The following is a 22,165-nucleotide window of genomic DNA, read 5'->3' on the forward strand; positions in this document are numbered from 1 at the left end:
GAAATCGGCGAAATAAAAATCAATTCCATGAAATATTTTCGATTTTAGTTCCATTTGTTTGCTCACAAATAGGAATGCATATTTATATCATTCACCTCTACTCATTATCATATATCATATATATCAATCTGAGGTGTCAGCTTTGTTAGCAAATTGACTCTAATGTTGTATCATATGCCCAATGATGAAAGCATCGCGGCTCCTTCATATGCGTTCTAATCTCTATCACGTTTTGCTTTGACTAATTTATCCGCTAATCTGCACCTCTGCGGAGTTTTGCATTTGTGTTTAGTATATTCAAGGGGTTCATTTCTACCTAGAGTATTAGTCTCTTCTTTCCTAATATCATTATTCTTTATTTCGTTGTTAATTAGACAATGATTCAGTTTAATTGTGATCACAATTAACGTTGCGCGATATATAGATAAGACTGCAGCAGCGGAAGTGGATGGTGCGATTTCAATCAGCATGCTGAAGGTAAAATGAGGTATTTGCGACTAACGCAACGTCGAACTCGATACCGGTGTCGACAGGAACAATATTTTCTAGGCAAAAAGAATAGTGTCTCATTTTCGATATTCTACCCATCAATACAAAATGAAAGAGTGCATTGATTAGCCATATTCTATGTCTTGCTTCTTGCTGCAACTGGTGGAAATATCAGATGCATTACAATGTCGTGGGGTACATCATGTATTCTTGAAGAACAGTGATTTTTTCCTGGTCGATATCATCCGAAGTACTTTCGCTGCATCGTTTAAGTGTCCACTGAGATGACAAAAAATACGTTACTACTATTCCTTTTGCACCGATGTGCAGTTAGATTCATGCACCAACAAATTAGGAGCTGTTTCCGATACTATGTAATTGTGTTCATTCTTGCTAGCGTTGCACAGTTTCGTCAGTTGTCCAGTATTTCTAGATTTCGTTTCTAAATCTCATCTTACGCCAGTCGAATAACTCCACCACAAGCAGTTTTCGCAACATAATGAATTTGAGGTTTACCCTTGTTATTTATCAATCGCCTCTACTCGTATTTTCTTCAATATTTTGAAAGAGTACCAAGTATTACAGAATGCAGCTGAACCGTTTTCGCGACATTTATTCTATGTATCAGGTGTCATGAATTGGATTTTAGGTCCTATCTCTTTGGCCCTTTGACTTCTCAGTTCGATAAAATTCAGGGAAATGGTATCAATACAAATTGCAGTGACACTATTGGCCATTTTTATACCACACACACACAAACAAATTGCATTTTCAAAATTTTGGGTAAAATGTGTTCTTAAAATGTTTTTATTTTTATCTAATTACTGCGCTACAATCTTGTTCCTATTAGGGAGCGGTTTCAACATTTTATTTGGAACCTAACGAAAGAAAGGTTGCTAAGGAATCAAATGTTTTTCATTTCAGTTGTGTGTAATATTAGAACCAATGCAAGAGTTAATGTCAAGGCATAAAGCCTACGCCCTTAGTCCTCGCGATTGTTTAAAAACAACATTATTCCAAAAGTGGCAGAGAATGGTTGCTCCGCCGGGTAAGAGAGGTATTTTATAGATTTTTTTTATCTAACTAACACTACCTGGACAAGATAACATTATAAGTGTATGTAAACGATATCTTATAAAAAAAGCACTGAAAGAATAAACAAGATTGAATTTCATGATTGTTGTTTGTTTATTCTTTCATGCTTTATTTTTTTGTCTAAATTGTGATAGTTTTTGTATGTACTTATCAGATATGTTGAAAATACTAATTTGAAATTATTTTTAGACGCACAAAGACCAGCAAATAAACGACGGAAAAGAAAAGGATCAAATTCCGGAGGACCTGCAAATAATGCCCCACCAGTGCCAAGTAAAAAACGTTCACCAGGACCAAATTTTTCCTTAGCGTCGCAGGTAGTAGTCTTTTATGTCCAGTTTGAAAAAAGATCTTTTTGTGGAAGAATCTGTTGCCTTTACGTGTAGTTATTTGTGAAAATTCTCAAAGGAATTCATTTTTAACAAAAAATTTCACTTTATTCATGAATATTTACCACTATGATGTCAAACTGGTCAGTTCTGGAACATAATTTCTGAGAGGCAATGTGCTTAAACGAACAAAAAGAATTTGGGAATACACATGCAAAATGGACATTATACTATGTCAATGTAATGGTATGCAAGCAGCGTAAATATATAAATTAATTGACACGTGTTTGGTACGAATTTCCTATAATAATCGTAATCGTGTCTAATTAAGTAAAATAGATTCATCATAGTCCGCTATTGATCTGTGGATATCTATAACAGCTTCTTAGAAGTTAGCAAGAAAGCAAAGTAGCCTTCGTTCCTAGAGTATGGTTTGTTAACAAAAGCTGGAATATATTGGGTCCTGTACAACATGTAGTTGGAACTCTTTATTCTAAGTAATACATATTTCCTTTGATGCAAGCCATAATGTTCTATAACAATACATCAAAAGAAGATATTTTTCGTCTGCTTTGATGAGAATCTCATTTTCATCGATGAATTTCATCATTGCACTATATTGTGCCTCTCCACTGCACACTCCTATGTACAGTATGTAGGTTTTATGACGTCAAATAGAACTGTTGAAGTCAGAATTGATGTTGAAGGAATGATAAAGACTGCAAGAACGGAATCAAATAAAGCCACTCAGAATTATCAGTTTGGAAAAAATATACCCCATCACCTCATTTCCGCTGTGTCGTATGCGAACGAAACATGGTTAATATGTGACGAATAAATATTGCCGATGTTAAATTGTTGAATTGCTAATGGAAATGGAAAAGGAAAGGGAATGCTAATTCGGTTATTTCTTTCACTGAATGTGTTCTCTTCTCCAACACTAATCAACCATTAGTCATCTAGTGAAGCTGGACTTATGGTAAAGCAGAAAATCCAATGAAGTGTGGCTAGTGGACGGACGCAATCCAGTTTCTTTGGAGTAAGGTTTAAATTGTGAGGTTCATTTCAATGTGAGTTAACATTTTTTAAACTTTAACTCCAATCTTAATTGATAATATACGATTGCGTTTGAATTTTGTGTCACTATTATTCAAATTCAAATTAAGAAGCAAAGATATAGCAAAGTATTCAACGTGCTCAAGGTTCGAATCCCGCTTGCAAATCCATTTTTTGTGGTCTGTGAATCTTTCAGAAAGGTACGTTTTATTGCCGTTCAGGTAAAAATTTCACAATTTGCTGTATAGCTTGTTACCATTACCACCGAAACGTATAGTAACTTGAAGAATTGTACATTCACGCATCAATTTCCCACTTTCCTGTTAAAAACTGATTGATTACTTGAAAAGTAACAAGCAACAAACATTAAACTGGATGCCTTCAGGTAGATAAGATTCCAACTGGTCCGCCTTGTGAGAATTCGATTTTTAAACCATTATATCTAATAAATAAGCGCTCCGAATTGCTACTCTTAACCGATATGGTAATTTGGCAAGTGTCATTTTATAATGCGGGGAGTCTATTGCAAACTAAATTCTTGAAAATGCCTTGAGCTGAATATTTAAAATAAACAGTCTGTTATTAACCTAACTGGAGCTTTTGAGTAAAGTTATATAACTAAAATAAAAAACTCAAAAGATTCAAAAAGGTGCTTTATTTATCGCAGATATGAATATTTCGGCGACTACTTGCCATCTTTTTCAAATTAAAACACTTCTTTCAACCAAACCAATAATATTTCCATTGAACACTACCATTTCTTATAGCAACTAAAGAGAAAAATAACAGAAGTGTCGCTAAATTTGATCATTACATCGACCAACATCAGACAAAACCAGGTGAACATCTTAATAGTTGCGATGTGCAAAAAAGGGCTGGAATGCAACTGATTCATTATTTAGAAACCCTTATGCATTGTTGATGAAATAATCGTAAAGAGAGATACCATTTTCGATACGACTATGCATGCTTTTTAGCGTAACAATGATCAGTCGCACTCACTTTCCTTCTTAGTGAATCTCGATGTCTATAAAATTTTCCGTATTGCTTTGTGTACTGCATATATCTGGTGAATAAAGTTTGTACGGTTGTCCGAAGCCCCTATATGGGGCGTAGCAATTCTCAGCAATATGCTTCAGCCTCCACGATTCTCCGAGAAGTTTACACTCTCCCTCCACTGTTCTACGCTACGTCGCTCTAGGGCGGCCTAAGCGTCTGTCATCCTGGGAAAGGGAGGTTCCATTGCCTAGCATGACTTGTCATAGTTTTGTCGCCCTTCTTTAATGCGTGAGCTATCCATTTCCGCTTTCTAGGTAACATGGCCATGTCGTTTGTCTGGTGGCCCGTGCGGCGACCAAGTTCTTCATTATTTATTATCTTAGACGTGTCCGGATAGCTGAGTGGTTAGACCACAAGGCTGTCGTACGGAAGATCGCGGTACAAATCTGACTGGTGGCAGTGGGATTTGTATCGTGATTTGATGTCGGATACCAGTCGATTCAGCTGTGAATGAGTACCTGAGTCAAATCAGGGTGATAATCTCGGGCGAGTGCAATGCTGACCACATTGCCTCCTAGTGTACAGTTACGGTCTTGAATGAAGTGCTCTAACACACTTCAAGGCCCTGATCCAACATGGATTGTTGCGCCAACGATTATTATTATTATTAGGCCAGAATACCCCGGTGACAAGATTCAGATTTGAATTGAATTGAGTAAGGGTGGCAGTCACTTTCCATGCACTAGTCCCATATAGCAGCAGAAGGACCATTGACGCGGAACAACCTCAACTTAATGTTAGCGTTCAGATAGTTGTATTTCTAAATTTTTGACGAAATAGGCAGATTTAGCGCTATTAGTATGACAAGTGATCTTAGGTGCAATGCTGCCACAGGCAGACACAGGCTGAGAACTTTGATTCTTATCTTAAGTCTGATTCTACCTGCCTCCTCCAAATCAGAGCCATTTGGCCAAGATCCATGACTCGGTGAGAGAGCAAGCAGATTTTATGAGCGTAATCGTTTGACATGAGATGATATTGTCCATTTAAACCATCTACGTCCTCCAGCCAAGGCAGCATCAAGAACGTCACCGATAACAAAAAGAGAAACTATTCCTGGCGAACTTCGAGATGCAATCCTGGCAAACTTCGAGATGCAATGCTGGCAAACTTCAAGTTCCTCTGGGATGTTACCTCGATGCAGCACGTAACATTTTCGACCGTCTTATATCGCTCTAATAGAAGCTATTAATTTCTCCGGAATGTCCCTCCTATGTAGAGGATTCTAAATACACTCCCTGTCGCGCTATCGAAATCTTTCTCGAAATTGATGAAGAGTAGGTAAAGTGGTAGACCAGTAGCTTACTCCAAACTACAATTTTATTTTATTATGCATATATATTTCGGGAGCAACTTACTCCCTTCATCTATCAATTTTAGACTTAACTACAAATAGAAGACAATATCTAACTTCTCAGGTAAAGTGGTGATCTAAACTCCGCACATTACTCCAGAAGGATCCAAAGTGGAAACTATTCTGCTCTCTGTCGATCAAGCTTCCAAGGTGTTCTTTGATCCGTTCCAGGGTGATTTCAACTAATATCTTTACGATAGAGGGAAGCACGCAAATACCTCTCCGTTTGTTGCACTCAAAATTTATGCTCTTAACCGTCTCAGATTTCCAGTATCTACAAATGAAACGAAGTAACAACTCTGCAGGATCTACACGGAAAAGTTCCGCAGTGAGACAAGTGGTAGTTAAGGACCACCTGCAAGCCCTTTCGTGAAGCTATATTCGGAAGCGAAATCGTTGCTATTTGCTACAGCTTCTCCTTCACCCACTATCGCAATGATGGAATTCCTTATTTCGAACTTCTCCGAATTTTCCACGGTAACGCATCTCGTAGCCAACAACAAAGCTCTAGCCCCTTACGTTTATTGTTTCGGCATTGCGTTTCCGCAGTTGGTCAGATCTTGTAACGTTCTTACGGAAAGTGGCCGACAACTTCATCTGAACACTTCTGATGGCGTTTTATCAATATTCTCGGGCAGATTGTTTGAGTTTGTACCGTTTATGAGAGTCTCTTTCAAGGCCGATATCAGCATCGATGCCTTTTAAGTGTGAATTTGCATTTTGAACATAAGTGAAGGAATCGGATGTCTTCACTTAAACCTACCAACGTATTTTTGTATTTTAACAGTTTGGTTAAATGTCGTCATAGGCATGGTCGCCATAATATTTTAATTACATTAATTACGTTAACTCTCTAAGGCTTGGTTTCGGTGAGAACCAAGGATATTGCCGGGTATCTCATTTGCCATTTCTCTGAGCAGCTTCGATTGTATGTATGTTGCCCGTATCGGAATATAATTTGTTACCCTCTGGTTCCCGTAAGATCGCCAAGCTCTCTTGCACATCTAGCTTTCTGCCTTTGTCGCATTCCTTAATGGCATACGTCGTACCGTGTCTTGTCGTGTCCCTCCTCTATGGCTCGTGTTTTAATTTGTCGGTTTTGAGGAATGCTAGCCTAGTTTTGATTTGGTGTATCCTACTGGATGGCATCATGTCGATATTCAACCATTTTATTGGTCTTTTAAGTTTCGACGAAACCGCAGAGTGTGTGATCCATATTCTTCTATTCAGTTCCATACTGCTGACGAAGGATTTCAGCGTGCGCACTTGGAGTTCCGCCTTTTAAATGCCGATGGTTGGAAGCCGTTCTTGACTCCAATGTCGAAGATGTATCTCTTTTCCTTTATAAATTTTTCTGCACAGAGGGGCACGGGGAACAATATGTGGATCATTGCATTGAAAGGAGCCATTTTATGTAGGTAGGAGTGGTTGGAATTTTCTGGAACCGTTCGTTGGTCGTGTAGGCTTTCTATAAATGACAAAAAAGATATCTTTTCCCCTTAAATGACTTCTAAATCTAGAAACGGGAGTTCTCCATAGTCCATTGTAAATTGTAAATTTCGAAGTACCTTGTTCAGACCCTCGAGCATCTCCTGTACTTTATCTTGGTAAATGGTAAATGGATGGTAAAATGACTCCTGTAATTTTACAAGATTTTAGGGAGCAAGCGTTGGATCTCAAAAAGAGTGACAGGGGGTTCTCAACTACCACATCTCTGATTGCTTTGTATAATTTTCCTCTAAAAGTCAATTAGCTCTCTGTCATTTCATATTTTCACCGGGGTGCTTGAAAGGGCTCTACGTATAATGAAACTAGTCGTCCATCCGGTGTCGTGAACTCCTTTAGTTTTCTGATTAGGTTCTCTTTATTCCTGATGGTTAGTCCCTCTAGTTCCTTCAACCTATCCATCAGCTAGTTGGTGATCTTTGGGTGGGCGGTCTTCCCTTAATTCAAAATATCCCAATGTCCCCACTATCACTACCGCATTCTCTTTTTCCACTTTTAAATAAACGGCGGCGTGGAGAAGTATTTTCCAGAAAGTCGAGCTTTACAGAATTCTTGCTTGAGTTTGAGGAAGCAGCCCTCGGTGTCGTTGTCGAGGAGCGTGCTTACATTCCAGAAACTAATCATTAGCCATTTTTCGCTAGCCAAAGATCGTAGCCGTGGTGTAAGTCTCTATTCAAGTCTTATAGATGTTTCCATTGCAATAAAATTTCTATCCTTTTTAATTGCCTTTTACGACGAATAGGGAATGACGGTATTCTTAACCTCAACTCACAGGGCGCAGATCATGTTGCACGTGAAAAAATAGTTAGTTTCTAGAATCCATCTGATTTTAGTTTTGAAGTGTTTTCAAGTCGGAAAACAGGTTAAATTTTGAACTGAATGCCAGGTCAAGGCATAAAAATATAATTCGATCGACAATAAAAAGCATGAACTGGGCCAATCTGAATTTCTGAATTTGACGACGAGCGTATCTTGTTACTTCGATAATTTCTTGAAGAGTAGCCGAAGTTGAATACGGAATGAGAAATATTTAATTCTATCATAAAGTTTTTGTTTGAATTGTATCTTAGAGATCTTGAGGATGGCGATTTCAAACGACTTTTTCTCCAAGAGTAGCAGTCTGAATCACATTTCCTTCCTTTACATATCAAAATTGAGGTCGGGAGTGTATCTTGTCTTTGAGTCACATCACATCTATACCTTTATTCTACATTTGATCGATTTCATGGGCTATATTGCGTCATTCTAGATTTGTTTTATGCTATTTATCGGTAGATTGAAAGGGACTCTCACCAGGAGTAACTGCCAATGGGTGTTATAGACGTTGTACGATTTCGGTGATGTATTAATCCGTGGCAGCATCGTTACTTTCACGTCAATAATAAAAGGCAATTTTCCGACAAACAACTTTTAATTTTTAATAGCTCAATTACCCATAGATAGATTCTTGTTTCAATAGTCCTTCAGGGATGGCAAATGGTTGCAGTGCATAATCAATGAAGTCGATCGGAGAATAAGTGATTTCCGAAAGTCGATGTGTTCTTAAAACACGCATATTGTAATAGGAAGAACAATTCTAGTTTGGAGGATAATTCATCTATGAAGAAATGCTAATTCCTCCTCAATAGTCTCGTGAACATTACTTGTTTCGATTACCATTTTCCAGAGTTTATTAATGTTCTTTTGCGAGATATTCTATATATCTTAGGTTTCCCTGATAATCTTCTTTCTCAAATTATCAAAGTGCTAGCTTGGTGCACCCTTTGATAATTGTGATTGCCCAGAATCTCAGTCAGATCGTATGTGGAAGCGGCCTATCAATTTGGATTGTTCCGGCGGCCGGAGTTCGATTGAAGTCGATCAGGCAAACCGGTACGTGTGTGGATTAATGCGCATGATCGATGAAAAATATTTTTTATAAATGCTCAAACACAAAAATATCTCAAATTTCCGTCTCAACACCTTTCACAGCCAGAGTTGAACTGTTATTGCCATCCGACTTGTTGGTACATGTATGGTGGTTTCAGTCCAACGGGTGGCCGGATGGACTGTGGAGTGTTCAGGCGTAACAGACAGGCCTGTCGGCTTAACTTTCTTCTTTTGGAATACTTATTATCCCTTTGAAAAGCCCAAGACTATAAATTACGTTCATGGTCAATTTCACATGCAGCAGTTTAATCTCTTATTTGAGATAGCCTTGTCATACTTCTGGTGTAAAAATGAGATTCTCACCCTCACAAATTTCGGTTGATAGGCTTCCTTCAGCAGTCGGATATAAAAATTCACTATCATAATCGTGTTCAACTAAGACAGGATGCCTAAACATAATTGTAATGTTGACGTTGCTCGGTGGCCACAGCATCAACATTACACGCCTCTTCTTTCCAGAATCATATTATTGATCTCTTTTTTCTCAATCTTTACAGGATGTGATGGTAGTGGGTGAACCGTCGTTAATGGGCGGCGAGTTTGGAGATGAGGACGAGCGACTGATAACACGATTGGAAAACACACAATACGATGCGACAAATTCGCTTGATCATGAGAATCATGCAGGCTTCGGTCATGCTGACTCGCCCCTCACGGGACCGAATTCATGGAATGTGGATAGAAGCGGCGGTCCAGGCGGGCCTGGAGGTCCTGGTGGAGGAGGTGGCGGACCACAAGGAAATACCCCGTCCAATCAGGATACCGATAAGAAAAGTCCGGCCGTGTCACAGTGACGGATGTTAAACTAATTATTTTTAAGTTTTGTTTTAAAGGAGATGCGGATCGATTTTTAGCCATTTTTACATTGTTTTAAACGGAAGGGTTAACAATTCTCATGATGTGTTGGGGCTCATTCTAGCGACACTGATATCGCGAACTATGGAACAGTTCACAAGATTCAGAGACAAACAATGTTTTTTTCGAAATACTTAAGGTCGATGATTCGGTGGCGTAGAGCGGACAACAGTGAACTTTCGAAGTTTTTTGATACCATAAACGACTGCAACGGGCTAATTTTTATCATGCAATATTGAATTGATAACTTTAAGGGAAGCAAAACTGAAGTGGCTGTCTTCGCGCACCAATGACTTAAATCCAGAGCAACATTCACCCTACTATAATGAAAGTGATCAAGGTTTTTGAAAGCACGCGTGACTTTAATGAACATGTTTAATAAAAGACATTTTTGAAAGAATAATTCAAGAGTGAGATAAAAAACTAAATTGAAATTGAACTGCTACGATTGACGGGAGAGACATACACAAAACAGTGAAAGAAGCAGAAACCAACCAACCAATTTTATTATTAAAAAGTAATGGATAAAAGATAAACTATAGGTGGAATTTCTATCTATTAATTTTAATAAACATTAAATAGGAGCTAAGGAATGATTGACGTAATAAAGTGAAGTGAACGTGGATGCAATTGTAAATCTATATATAAATATGAAAAATAAATATTATATAATATATATAAATATAATTGTACATTTTAAGTTTTTAGTGTAGCTAAATGAAACAAAAGAGGAAATCTAAAAAACTTGATTTTTTTGAATATAAGCGAGTGTGAGCGTATGAAAGTTATATTTGAATAATTATTTGAAAAATGATTTAAAAAACAACAAAAAATAACTTAACAAAACAAAAAATACAAAAGATGATAAATAAACAGCGCCAAAAATTCCATATTGGTTGTATTGTTATTCGTAACCTTGTACCCTTATCGTTTTATGGAGTTATTTAGTAAGTACCAACTAAACATGATTATGCCGCATTATCTACACGATTTCGCTACACAGCCAAATGATAGGTATGCCGTCAATCGTTCGCGAAGCTTAGCACAATTAGCGCTGTGATATCTCGTCTTGATGCCACGAATTCCAAGACAATGGCCACTATAAGGGAAAGGAGTCTGATCTGTCCGGCTTTGAATCTTCGAGGCGTTTGTGGAGTTCACGGAGCTCTCTCTTTACAGGAGGTTCTTTCTTGGACGTCGCCAAGGAAAGGTTTACCTAGTAACTGTTGTTTGGCAATCGCGAAGGAAGTGAATGTGGGTTTCGCCTTCCCCACCGTAATTTCGGCAGTACGTGTTATAAGTTTGGTGATATAGTTTTTTATTGACCAGCACCTGGGCAGATTGTTGCGGTTCTGTAAGCGTTGGCGCATAGCTAACTCGCAGGTTCTTGGGACCGGCCTTTGTTGTCATGAGAAGACAGCAACAAGGAGCGTGTCTACTGACGATGACACGGCAGGTTTCTCTAGACTTCGCTGACGATGGGGCCAAACGACAACGGCAAAATATTGTTTGGTATATTTGCCAGGTGTATATATTGAATATGCTATTATTAAGCTAGTCTGGTTTAAGCAAGCGTGTGTGTTTACCTCAGTCAAAAGGCATACAAATGGCTGTGAAAGAAAAGACAGACAAATGTGTTAGACAAATAATATTCTCTCTCAGACAATTTCTGTCTCAGACAAATGTCTATGCCTCTCAGGCACCCTAATGCCTGCGTCTGCTTTAAAACAAAGTCTGTATCACAAGTATGTCATGTCGTCGTAAAAGGGGCTTCAAAACTGCCATTGATTCATCAAAAGACTCGTCAACCGGACCCTAAATCAAAATCAGACAGTTGATGCATGGTTAACAATACAAAGTATTTAGATACGTACATTAAGAACCGAGTGATTTAAAAACCTAAACGACGTGGCCGGGAAAAACAGTCTCTCATCCATTCCTCTGCTCTCCGAGTTATTTATTTGTTATTGTCATTGACTTTTCACACTCGGTATTTTGTTGTTTACTAATTCGATAGCATGTGGTCCCAAGAATCATTCTTCCAAACTTCAGGTCAAACTGGTAACATTTTAAAAAAAAAAATTGTTTGAAATTTCATGAAAGTCACTAAATAACAATAAAACAAAACACCATATTTTTCATATGAAGTGTGTTAACACTTTTTTATGAGTCCACTTTTTTCCGGATATTTTTTGAGATTGCTCGGCCAAAATTGAAATTATGAATGCGTTTATCTCGAAACCATGTTTTTCGAAATTTCTCATGTTTCTCAGAAACTAATGGATCAATTTCAATAGTTTTTTTATCAAAACGACCGTAATACTCTTCATTATGACCCTAACTAAGATTTTCGAGATTCCTTGGAATCAGGTCATTTTTTCCATGTTTTAGGTAAGAGGAATGAGGACGATTTTGAAATTTATTTTTTTAAAAGCTGACAAAATTCCTTTTTTCAATCGATCCGGTTAGTTCTAATTCGAGCCAGAACTATATGTGCTCTGAATTCTTCTTCTTCGGGTTGATGGTTTGGTCTAAAACGCGGGAAATGTTGGATAAAGTCTTAAAAAAATGTCGATTTCCACATCAAATACAAACCTGTGTACAACAACGACAATAAGCAGATACATTTTTTCTTTTGATTTCTGATTTATTTCTGAGAAATCACAATTTTAAAAGCACTGCCCATTGCGGTCTGGTGTGACAAGTGCCCTCAAGAGGAGAAACCAAATAAGAAACCCTTTTTCACGTACTTTTTGAGATTTTTTTAGTGGGGAGAATGACAATGGAATCTTGATAATGCGTACATGGATAATTCGTATTCCCGGCTAATTCATACAAATTTGCCCGTCCCCTTTATTTTGCACCCCCGATAATTTGTAGTTCCAATTTTTCGGATCAAATCGTGAGTCCCTCGACGATACGCATTATCGGGATTGTGCTGTATTTGGAATTCAATTAAATTTTGACATTACATGAATCATATTCCGAACAAAATTGACGCCAAAAATAAAAGAGTCACACGGCATTAATCCGTTGAAGGTTCTAACTAGAGTTCTCTTACTTCGGAACGTGTAGCGACTCCATTTTCAAGCTTTTAATTTTACAACACTAACTTATTTTTTAAGAATATGAACTTTTGGGTGAGAACTTTCGCAAATGTGTAAAACGCTTTTTTTGAGAGAAACGCGTTTGAAAAATCCTCTTTCGGATATGAAAACATTTACCACTCTTAATTGCGAACAAAATATAGTTACAACAAATAGAAGAGCGCTCGTACAAGGAACTGAGGCCAAGGAAAGTAAGTAAATACATTATTTACGTAACCCTACAAGATTTCGTACACACGTAAAGTGGTGGTGGAACCCGAGCCTGTGTCCGATAACCGCTCGGTTCTACGCCTATAAAATCTAAAGAACCCTGGATTTCGTTTTGAAATTTTTGCAGCGTATTCTGCTAAGCTAGCGATCTATGCAATAAAAAACAGTTTCACATTTAACTGCAAATTCCAATCAAGTGCCCGTTAATAGAATTTTCGAACTACAAGCATGCGGAAAAATCAAATCAAAATCTAATGAACGCGCGTTTTACTGTTGTAAGGAAAAAAATCGTGGCTTATTTGATTATATTCTCTTTCTCTTTCTTCTCGGTTCAGCTACCGCGTTCCCCAGTTTTGAAACCTTAGAACCCAATTGGATTTTGATTGTTAGCCGTTTCTGTTATCATTCGTTTAGGAGCATCTCTACCTCTCTACCATCTCTACCTGCCCAACTTATTTCAATTTTTACACAAAATTTTAATAAAATGATTCAGTGTCTGTCCATCTCTCTGCCCGTCTGTCTGTTGTTTGAACGAAACTTATCGTGCCACATGATTTTGTGTTAAGTTTAAGGGGCTCTCCATACATGCGAAAGGAGGGTGCACATGTTTTTTTCTCAAAATATTGTCAGGTTATGAAATTAAAGGGTCTAATAAGTGGTCTAACTGTTAATGTCTGCTGAAGAATAAGGGGTTGTAGTTCAAAATATGTACTCCAGGAAGTGTAACAAGTTCTTTTCTCGGAAGCTATTCAACAAAAAATCTGAAAAAATGAAAAATCTAGGTATCAAAACATACCATTGCGATCTACTTAAATAAAGTTAAAAGTGTTCTCTCTCTGCTTTCTTGCACATCCCTGTATATCAAAATTGACACTCACCACCTCCCACCTTCTATTTGAAGCGGAGCATTCCCTTTCAAACTATAAAACTGCGCGTAAATCTTTTAATTTTAAGTTCCGCAAAGCCAACTTCGACGGTTTCAATTCAGCCTTAGGGCCAATCAACTGAAGCTCTTGGCACCTTTTATAATATTCTGTCCGATCTCTCCTCCTGCTATGTAGCTTCTTCTCCTACTTGTCTTCGTTGCAATCCCACTTGGTTCGCAATGGAGATCCTTAATAACATCCGCCTTAAAATGTCGACCTTGCTCTTTTCAAGGCTATGCGCTCCACTGTGCAGTCGATGATTAAAAAAGCGCATAAAAGATATTTGTTGAGCATCGAGGCAGCGCTTGCCACGGTTTTTTGGTTCCACACTCGCTATTCCCGTAACCCCATTAAATCTTTCCCTTCTTGCATCAGTTTCGCTGACTCCACTGCCGACTGCCAAGAACAACCCTGACTTCTCCTTTGTGTTTACTCCCCCATCCACCGTGGCCTCTACGCCTCTTCTTGATGCTGTGTGCTCAGAATCTCTTGCCAATTCTCTTTTCACGGCTTCCTTAGTCGAGTCCTTCACTGGTCATCTTGACACCAATGTCGGGCCTCATAATCTCTTCCTTGTTAATTGTAAACAACACATTCCCCTCCCTTTGTGTATAATCTTCTATCAAATTTTCGGAGGATGCTACTTTCCTCATCTTTGGAAAGAGGCCCTTATCATCTCTATTCTCAAGAGCGGAGACCCTTCACTAGCTGTGAACTGCCGTCTCATCTCTCGTCTCTCCTCTTGCTCCAAAATCTTCGAGACACGTCAAAGAATGGAAATACGGTCACCTCATTGTGAAAGAACAACATAGTTTCGTGAAACATCGATTACTGTCTCAAACCTTCTGGTCTTTACCAACTTCGTTGCTAAATGCCTTAGTTCACGATAGCAGATGCAAGTTATTTATATTGATTTCGCCAAAGTGTTTGATACCGTTTACCAGAATATTCTCCTCTCCAAACTCTCAACTTTCTCTACTCAACTTCCCCGTTCAGTCATCTCTTGGCTTTTATCATACCTCTCATACGGTTCTTGCAGACTTTCTTTTCATAGATACTTCCCGTTTGTTTTCTCCTTCCTGGTATTGTATAAGACAGGACTATGCTCGACTGCAAGGAGCACCTTGGATATTTTGGTCCGCTGGCACTCGGTTAACATGTTAGCAAATGCCACTTTCTGTGCCATTCACAGAACACCCTTTTCCTACTCTTTTGGCGGACAACCGCTACACTACTCTGACTTTATTTCAATCCAGCCCTTCTTAACACTTCTGAACTCCCTTGTCAGAAACATCCTTGAATATTGGTGTAGAGTCTGGTCCCCTTTCCGCAACCGTGACTGTCACTCAGACCCCCTTTTTCAGAAAGAACCTCCGCAATATGGACTGCCCGCCACGAATCCGCATCCTCAATCTTTCTTCCCTGCAGCAACACCGCATCTTCCTTGTTATGTGTACCCTTTTAAAACTCTTGATTTGCCTGTTAGACTGCCCTGTCAACTCTAATATTATCTTTCGTATCGCCTCTCGTAGTATATATAGTGCGGACATATTTGAAGTCTACTTCTACTTTCACTCCCCGGTCCCGAGACTATGCTGGTTCTACAACGCTCTAAAACTTGGACATTTTGGCTGCGTCTCCTTCCTTAGTTTTAAGCGTAAGTTAAGTTACTTATTTGCATCTCCCTCTGCGAACAATATGTATAATAACTAAGAATTTACTTCCTATGCATTCACCATCTGAAGTCAGCGGCTCCTAAGTAGTGCGAGTAGATTCCGCTCCTGACAGTCACCATTGGGACGCAGACTGTGCCCACCGAGGGACTGCCAAGAACAAAGGTCCACCTAGTCAATCCGCTTATTCTAGTCTTATGTTCCTAGAATCGGGAACCCAGTTGAGGGTGATTGAGCGTGCCGCCCACACTATTCAACGCGTCTCTGCACTGCCTCACCAGTCTTGAAGATGTCACCACTAAGTCTGAAGCTATCGGTTAGAATGGTTATGTGTTGTTGCAATACACTGGCGAATCCTGGGAAAATGTATTGCTCGGCTACGCTGTGTGCATCCGAGAGAACCCCCGCACCAACTTCACACATCACGTGCAATCCATCAGTGAAGAATACTGTGTGATAATCTTGCAGCACGTCTCCGGTTCTCCATACTGTTTTGGTTGGAAAGTCCACGACAAAGTAACTCGTAACGCTCGACTTACGTGTGGCGTATTCCGTTAGGAATGCTCAAAGTTCCCGAGGTACTTCGTCTAAGATGTTAGTATGCTAACCTTGATCATTTGCACATTTTTTCGACGGGCATGTTAGTTTTATTATTTAGGGTGATACGAAACGGTTCTCTTGGTGGTTTATGGGTGCTGAATCTAGGGGTCAGATTTGACTTGATAGTTGTATTGGCAAGCTATAGGGCATTGGAACTTGTATTTAAACGGTAACTATCCTCTCAATATGAGCAAACATTCACGAGACTAGAGGCTGCACCGTTTTCTAGGAGAACGTGGTCTATTTGAGTGAAAGTTTGTGCAACGGGTGATGCTCGCGTTCTCTTATTAATGTTACGGCACAAGGATTATAACTAGCATAATAAGATTTTCGTTGAGATGGGAGTGTCTGGCTTAGTGTTAGATGACTAACCAGTCGTAACGAAAGGTCGCTGGACATAGATTATTTTATAATTTTTGCATTCATCCTGCATGAAAACTATCAAAAAATCACCATATCTCTTTTAAAATAGGCTTTTGTTGTTGAATTAAGCGCCGCCAAAACCTTGACGAGGACCGTTGGATTGCAGTTGCAATTGTGCATAATTAATGCAACCAAACGATGAAAAAACAAAAAGATACAGCTAACCGTATGACCAGACCGAACTTTTAATTTAATATTTTTTTGTAAATAATTAAATTTATTGTAACTATTTCAGTTTCGCTTCATCTCCTAAGTCCAAGTAGAAATGCTACAGATGAAGATTTCCAACTGTCACAGAAACGGACAAGATCCTATTTCCTTATCGCGGAAGACTTACAACTTAATTAGGGATTTGGCTTACATATGCCGCAACGTACTTGAAATCCGTCAATGAGAATTGAATATGACTGTCTATATTGGACCTACGTCGTGAAATTTTCCCCTCCAAGAGTTTCGTTAAACTTCCATTAAACATAGAAAATTCGGTAACAATCGAATTCAGTATAGGAAATGTCAAACAGATGTCATAGAAAATGTCATTCGAAATTTGTTTTTGCGGAGCAAGTGAGAAGTGAGATGCTGGAAACATAAAACCGAAATGTCAACTATTGAAACGAGTCAACGCGATTATGGGCAAGAATCAGTTTTGGCTGATCTCTAATTTACCTTCGTTAAAATTGTGACATTATGATATGACCATTATAGTTCCAACTTAAAGCAGAGCTCTTTGCCACACAGCCCGACTTCTGAAAACCTATTTGCAGGAAGGAGAAAATGTCCGTTTGTTGGATTGACCAGGTAATATTCTGACATGAACCCAATTGAAAACGTTTAAGAATTGATGGAAAGAGAAGCTGCTGAAGATGTCATCATAACCAAAGTACAACCTTTGAACCAATTGTCCAAGTGGAAAATCCTCATCCACAAATATGGCGAAATCTCCAATCAACAACATACCGCGTGGACTTGAAGCTCTTATAGTAGAAAAGGGTAGCTCAGTGAAATAATAAAAATGTATATCAGTCTATTGTAATTTATTTTATGATAATGTAACTAAATATTGTTTAAAGGAAGGTCAACCTTCATAATAAATTACATTTGAAATTTTGATTAAATTTAATGTGATTAAATATATGGAACATTGCTAACATTGAATCACGAATTTGCATAAAATTCACAGAGAGTGCATTCGAAATTATTCATATGATGTGACATACTTTAGCATAGAGTTAAAGTACATTGCCGCATACTCAGAGTTTGGATATTCATAATGGTTTGGAGTTGAAATTTTTTAGGGCTTTATGTAAAAGAAAAGCTTATTAAAATCGGTTTACTGTTTGTCTTTTGTTTCGGAAGTGGAAATCTTCCTTCGCCCATCCATTGTATTCGCAACCGCGCCTTTCTTGCCTCCTCTGCCTCTCTCAACCCGAATGAATTGTGAATCCGCCTTACCATGTCGTTCATTGCATTCCAGTTCTCCTGACACGCAAGCATTTTCCCAATGATATTTTCCGGTGCTACTGTTCTTCCCAATCCCTCCTCTAGACTCTTTCTTTCCTCAGCGAATCTAGGACAATGGAAGAAAACATGCTCCGGGTCTTCCGGAATACCGTCGCAGCTGGGACAGTTGGGTGAGCTGTCCAGTTTAAACCTATAGAGGTATTTACGGTAACCGCCATATCCTGTGAGAAACTGCGTGAGATAATAGTTTATCTCACCATGCGTTCTCTGGGTCCACACCTTGATATTGGGAATCAATCTGTGGGTCCATCCACCCTTTTTCGCCCGTTCTCACCGTTGCTGCTATCTGTTTAGCGATTCTTCCATTCCGCCGTTTTTCACATGTTACTGCATAGGCTGCTTCGTTCGAGATGGTTCTGTAACCACAGCACACTATTAAGGTGGTCTTTCTATAAACCGTACTGATCAGTGGTTTCTTTACGCCGCTTCGTGATAAGCACCACTTTTATTTTATCCTCCGCAAGTTCAAAATCTGCATCTTTCAGACACCTGTTCATAGAAACGATTCCTTCAGATAAATATAATTCCACATCCGCCAGATCTTTTGCAACACCGATCACCGCTATGTCATCGGCGTAACCCACTATTGTAGTTTCACTAGTCACTGGGACTGACATCATTATAGATGATGTTCAACAATAGCGGTCCCAGAAAAGAGCCCTATGGAACACCCGCGAAGACAATGTATTCTTTGATTCCATTATCTGTGTCTTACCAGAGCCTTCTATGTGTTAAATAGTTGCCGATTAGCGCAGTTAAATAACTGCGTACACCAACCCCCACTAATGGCAGATTTGAACGCATTTTGCACCTCAAGGGTAATCACACCACAATACTTGCTAGTGCAACCCCTTCCGTGCATCACATTTTCAGCTAAGCCAATGACCAGTTTGATGGCGTCGACCGTTGGTCGGTTCACCAGGAGGCTTGCCAGATTTAGGCAGCGACACTAAACTTGTGTTTTTCATATCTCGGGAAAGATCCCATTTGCCAAGCATTCTTCAAACGAATATGTGTGGCCTCGACTTAACGGCCAGCCTAAGGGCTTTGTTTGGTATGCCATTAACGCCCGGCGCTTTGTTGTCTCCCAGCCTACCGCAAATCTTCAGTACTTATTTTGCCATTACTGAGGGTGTTACGACTGTTGTCTGTCATACACATTTTCCTCGGAAACGGTTATAGCGATTGCCACCAAATTTGATGGAACGGTGGGAACTGTGAACGTTCACGCACACAGTGCTACATCATTCTATGTCGAATGTAAGGAGGGGTCCCCATACATGCAAAAGGGGAGTGTCGATGTTCTTTTAACCAAATATAGTCATGGGGGGTATCAAATAAAAGGTCTCGGTTAGTACTTTCCGAAACCGGTCTTAGTTTGGCCATTTGTTGGAAAGGTGGGGAGTGCGGAGGGTCGTAAGTGATCATTTTCCGTTCTTAGAAGCTACCCACCCGAAAAATCCGAAAACAGATCAGGAGGTTACCACTATATGGTCCGCATGTTTACTTCTGGCCTCCACTTTCTGAAGACTCTCCATAATTTTGTGTGGAGATCATCATTCAATTAGGAGGCCCATAAGATCCTTCGACACTAGCGTTGCAGCTTTAGGAAGGAATATTTTCATTATGTATGCCCCTGGTAAATTATCCCCAGCACGTGTCTGTTCTTTCCCAAACTGACAGTTTAGGGATTATAGCCCTAAACCATTCCGCAGTGCCCTTGGTCGAGCAGTCCACCAGTATATGACCTGGTTGAAATCCCAGTGAACACAAGCTTCGCATTCCATCCTTTGCACATCTGCCTGACGATAATGTTTTCTGCTCCTCAAGAGTGAGTATTTGCTACGAAAACGGCAGTCGAATGCACTTGCACTGCTGCATAGCTAAAGGTGTGCTTCCTGACTCCTGCCTTCACACCTGATCTACCCGGGATATTCACCCATCTTGGGTTTTTTGAGGGCATTCCCCTCATGTGGGCTGATGGCCGCTGCTCCGCGCTTGATGACTCAGGTCTGTCCTGAGCTTCTTTTGGTTTTTCTTCAGATAACACAGGTACCATTTAGCACCTGCGCCACTGAGGCCTGTCTCCGTCCTGATATCTGATATATTAACGCCAGACGTGCTTTTACTTGTTCTTATTTCTTTAACAGTGGTTTGTAGTCCTTACAGTAAACCAATATTGTCCTTGGCTTGACAAACCAACTTCTCCCTTTTTGGGTGTAATCACTTCAGTGTTTCGGAGGTGTACCTTCGCCTGGTGGGCCAGTTTTTGTGTGGTTAGGGGTCTCGTTTGGCAGTTTTTAGTTTTTTTATGGGGGTTAGGAGGTCCGCTGTGCCATAGCCCCCCGTAACACGGCAAGGTCAAACTTACTTACTGAGGCGACCAGGCATCAATGATATTCCGTTCGAATACAGTCAGTGACCCCCGACTGCAAACTATCCAATCGGCACGGTTCTCATTACACCTGGATTGGGGGAGCTGTTTTTCGACTAGTCAGTCTAGGTCCGTAGGGTTTTATTAACAGTAGGGTCATCTCATATATGGTGTGGCTATCATCACTCCCTACCGGTCTTGGTAGGCGAGAAGCTTGGCTCCTAGAGAGGCACTTATCACTCTCGAAGAGGGGCATATCACCTTCAGAGAAAGTCAGGTTGGCTCCCAGAGATTTAAATTCCGCGTCAGTCTATACTGCAGTTCACTGCTTGACTTGAAAAAGTTGTGTCGCGCTACAGGTAGAGGAAGTCTTAGCAAAAAGCCACCACTTTGCCTCATTTAACGCATGTCCATTCAGTGCGGCTAACTATTCCATTATCGAAGAGCATAAGGGAAAACCCGTGATAGTTATAATCCACGAAATTGTATTTCACACGATGCGCCGCGTGATTTCATCATTCGAGTACCCTCATATGTGTGATATCACTCTCGATCGAATCTAGCTCTAAATCAGCTGCGCTGGCTCGCGTGATTTTTGTCATTCATTCAGGTCATGTCTAGAGTATTACGTAGCTTAGGTGAAATCTTTATTTAAATAAAAATTTATTAGTAATTTTCAGAATATCAGCACATTACAACTCGAGTTTTAATTACAAGGATTTCAGACACGTCAACCCCCGGAAATTAATACACAATTTGTTTGGCTTAAAATGTTTTATGTAATGACATTTTGTTATAAAGTGTGTTGTAAAAAATATATTTATGTCTAAAAGTACAATTCCACCTCAGCTGTGCGTCATTAAGTCGTCGTAAGCAGCCGGCGCCAGCTGGGCAGGTAACATTTATTATGATGCTCACAATCGTGTTTACTTTAGGACAATAAAGCACAAAAACGAATAAATACATGCCGCACTGGACTATCCACTCCACTCCCCGACGTCACGAACTCTCCCGTGGTTTGCACACATAAGGAAACACCTTTTCTAGATAAATATTAAACTATATTTTATCAAAACGTTTTCAAACTTTGACTCAACATCAAACAATGCTGCACTGTCACCAAATATCGTAGTTGCTGCAGACATCCTCAGTCTGCTTGTCTGATTAAGTATATAAGTTTCCCTAAAACAACATTAGTACCCCGGCGATTGCCAACTTTATCATGTCCTGACGAAATTTCGATCGTTTTCTGCGCTGCTCCTCCATGCAATACGCGAGAAATTCGGCTGAAAATATTTGTAACGTTAGAAGTCTCCGACAAGGTCGAAGTGGAAACTCGGTCAGCGCAATGCTTACCGTATAAGATTTGATGAAGAATTTGCTCAATATTGTAGGTAGGAACCGGTATGTCGTTCTCGATCAGCCTGTCTATTTTCTTGCACATTTTTTTCCAAAATTTAGTCGAACTGAAGTAATAGAACCGTCCAAAAAATATTTGATACGCAAACTGTCACCGACAGTCAATAATAGAGTGAAGTTGGTTAAGTTCTTGGCAGATGCACTGTTCACTTAACCCTGCAGTTACAGAGCACCACTATACTTTTTATCTTGAGTAGGAAGCTAGTATTCGAATAGTAATTATCCACGCGACTAAAATTA

The 22,165-nt window shown here is 39.5% G+C and overlaps 1 protein-coding gene and 1 long non-coding RNA gene across 6 annotated transcripts in view; both read left to right on the plus strand.

Annotated features, from left to right (window-relative positions):
* LOC119653475 (LIM domain-binding protein 2) overlaps positions 1 to 10,564 on the plus strand; it is a 201,586-nt gene extending 191,022 nt beyond the window's left edge. For 2 of the 5 annotated variants that reach the window (XM_038058093.1, XM_038058097.1), the window contains 3 exons: positions 1,414 to 1,546; positions 1,774 to 1,904; positions 9,315 to 10,564. In XM_038058093.1, coding sequence (XP_037914021.1) covers positions 1,414 to 1,546; positions 1,774 to 1,904; positions 9,315 to 9,611 — 561 coding nt within the window. In that variant the 3' untranslated portion in view covers positions 9,612 to 10,564. The remainder of the gene's footprint in view (positions 1 to 1,413; positions 1,547 to 1,773; positions 1,905 to 9,314) is intronic. The other 3 variants (XM_038058094.1, XM_038058095.1, XM_038058096.1) reach the window with 3 other exon arrangements.
* A 5,808-nt stretch (positions 10,565 to 16,372) lies between these two features.
* Positions 16,373 to 17,766, plus strand: LOC119653476. The gene is made up of 2 exons (XR_005249702.1): positions 16,373 to 16,777; positions 16,847 to 17,766. It is a non-coding gene; the product is annotated as an uncharacterized LOC119653476 (long non-coding RNA).
* Positions 17,767 to 22,165: the final 4,399 nt, after the last annotated feature.

The sequence above is a fragment of the Hermetia illucens genome, chromosome 4 (genome assembly GCF_905115235.1).
Source record: "Hermetia illucens chromosome 4, iHerIll2.2.curated.20191125, whole genome shotgun sequence".
In the NCBI taxonomy this organism is placed as follows: domain Eukaryota; kingdom Metazoa; phylum Arthropoda; class Insecta; order Diptera; family Stratiomyidae; genus Hermetia; species Hermetia illucens.